Source organism: Lathyrus oleraceus, chromosome 3, assembly GCF_024323335.1.
Source record: "Lathyrus oleraceus cultivar Zhongwan6 chromosome 3, CAAS_Psat_ZW6_1.0, whole genome shotgun sequence".
Taxonomy (NCBI): Eukaryota; Viridiplantae; Streptophyta; class Magnoliopsida; order Fabales; family Fabaceae; genus Lathyrus; species Lathyrus oleraceus.
The window spans coordinates 412,755,372-412,758,115 of NC_066581.1; the positions used below are offsets into that span (position 1 = coordinate 412,755,372).

General features: G+C 33.8%; 1 protein-coding gene across 1 annotated transcript; it reads right to left on the reverse strand.

Annotated features, from left to right (window-relative positions):
* Positions 1-564: 564 nt before the first annotated feature.
* On the reverse strand, positions 565-1,890 carry LOC127127981 (uncharacterized). The gene has a single exon (XM_051057240.1). The coding sequence runs from the start codon at positions 1,690-1,692 to the stop codon at positions 793-795; it is 900 nt and encodes a 299-aa protein (XP_050913197.1). The 5' UTR covers positions 1,693-1,890; the 3' UTR covers positions 565-792.
* Positions 1,891-2,744: the final 854 nt, after the last annotated feature.

Genomic DNA, 2,744 nt, shown 5'->3' on the forward strand with positions numbered 1-2,744 from the left:
GAAAGTGAGTTAGCACAATTTATGTATCCGGAATTGTAAACTAGTAAGCATAGTTCTAAATTGCGGTCCATAATTGCAATGTAAATGTTTTAAAACAGCATAGCAATTGCATCTACATAGTCTATATTTGCTCACATTTTTCCACAATATCAAGATTCACAGCGTAACAATAACCACAATTTAGAACCATTCTAGTAAGTTTGACATCCAAATTTATTTCCAAAAAGCATATTATATCCTTCATTTCTGTATAACAAGTTCAATGGTGGCAACAACTAAACCAGTTGTTGAAGGCTCTAAGCTAAGAAATGACAAATATTTAATCATGTTGTAGCAAACCATTTATCTATATGTCTACACAGACAAATCAATAATACAGAAAAGAACTTCCAATCACAGCTACATTGAATCACAGAAATCATATCATATAAGACCTCTTCAAAAAATAGAAATTCATGTCGTCAAATAGCAGCTCTGGTGGTGCTACAACTTGGAGGAATTTGAACAAATCACTATTGTTTTATGCTACACTATTCAGTACAAAATGTTGTAAGAATAACCGGCTAAAGCAGCATTATATATCACCATTGCATAGCAGAATTTGGAAAAAAAAACTGTTCTCTACGATCCACACTACTAGAAATCACATATTATTTGAACCTAACAGCATTATGTTACATAGAGATACACCCAAAACCCAACTAGAAATCAGAAACCCCTCTACACAAAGTGAACAACTAACTTGTCCCATTGCTTTTACCAGAATGTAAACACAACAAACAAGTTGAAGTTTCAATGATAAGAGGAATTACCATTAACACCATTGATCACCTTCTCCCTCCCTGCATTACCATCCTTAACCTCTTGATCATCATCCTCAGAATCCAACGTAAAATTCTCCACAGAACTCTCCAAAGAATGCATCTCAGCACCAAGCGGCGTATACTTCAAACCCTCCGTCGAAGAACGCCCCAAATCTCCGATTTTGCCGCAAGTAAAGGAATAAAACCCAACAAGCACAACAACCATAAGAGCAAGATGACAATTAAACTGAAGCGTAGCAATAGCTCTAGCTCTATGATATTCCGGATGCCCCTTACATCTCAAACTATAATTCCCTTGACTAACAAAATGCAAATTACACCCTTCCGCAACAAAATACGAAGAAAACAGAGAAAATCCCATTTGAACAAACCAAGTCCCTTGCAAAATAAGCCCAATTCCCCGTCCCAATTGCGGTATATTCGATTCATAAGATCCCAATTCAAGCAAAGTAGAGAAAACACAAACAGCAATAGGAACTAACAACAAATCATAATACCGATTCTCGATTCCGGTAGGATCTTTTCTCTGGAGATAAAACAAGAGAAATTCTTCGGCGAAACCGAAGGCGGTGATTAGGTTAAGCAAAGGCGAAGGGAGAAAAGGAAGAAAGAGTGAGAGAAGAGAGTGGATTAGGAAGAGTGATGAGATTGGTAGGGTTTGAAGATGAAGTGGTAACGCAACGACGTCGTTTGAGGTTTTGGCGTTGAGAATTGAAACGATTGAGGATAGTGTGATGAAAGAGGTGAAGATTGAGAGAGTGATGTGAAAGAGTTTGTTGAGTTTGTTTGGTTGAGAAGCGCGGAGAGATTGGAGAGAACCTAGGAGGATGAAAGCTGTGCCTGTTAAGGCAAAGGAGATGATTCCCATTGGTATGAAGGAAATGGAGTTTGTGATGGGTCAACCTTGAAATAGAGGTGATGGGTTTTGGGGAAGAAGGTTCTAAGAAAGGAGGAAGGGATGAAGAGTAAATGTTTCGCGACTATGTCATTTCATTCAAAATTATCGGTGATAGACGGATGTCAATAATTTTTTTGGTACAACCTGTCATTTCATTCAAAATTATGGTGCTTGAAAATTTCTCTCTAAAGTTATTCTTAAATATTAAGGTGTCATTGATACTTTCAATTTTAATTTTAGTTTATTCTTTTTCATTTTGTTTTTATATTTAGGACTAATTCCTATTTTCCTTTGAGTTACTGAAATTCTCCTTAAGAAAAAAGTTGATTTTTTTCTCACCTTTTAAGATTATATTGTTTGAATTTAATTGATATACACTGACAGCGTGAAAACTTTTTACTTTAACAGTTAATCACAACCGTTCATTTATTTAAAAAATTTGACTTTTATTTTAAATATTTAAAAAGTAATACAGACGGATGATTGTGATGCATTGACAGTGTAAAACTTTTTACACTGACAGTGTATAACAATTAATCTCATATTATTTTATCCTTTTATTAAACTCAGTTATCAAAAAAAGTTAATGGGACCATGATATTTTTTAAATTTTTTAAATTTTAATTCATGTGTATATTTAATTCAGATAAATGATAGGTTTATCCGTACTTAAAATTTAAAACATTAATAATCAAAAAATGACTTTTAGAAATCCTAAAATTGAAAATTGTCACCATCTTCTTCGTTTTACACACTAAAAACATGAAAATTATGGTTCTAGTTTTTCAAAGTTAGGTTTTCATTATATGAAAAAAAATAGTGTTTTTGTTCATTAAACTGTGAATGTTAAACATGTTAACTGTACTTTAACCATTGGGTATATCTGTAATTACAGACATAGGCTTATTCAGTGTGATATTTCACCATAGGGGAACTTTATTCTTGATAAGCACATGTTTTACAGGGGAGAGAATGAAACTGTTGTAGAAGGGCAGGACCCCGATAAATGAAGTTTTTTAGGT

Coding starts and splice junctions, on each gene's coding strand:
- LOC127127981 (XM_051057240.1), bottom strand. CDS start 1,692: ATGGGAATCATCTCCTTTGCCTTAACAGGCACAGCTTTCATCCTCCTA.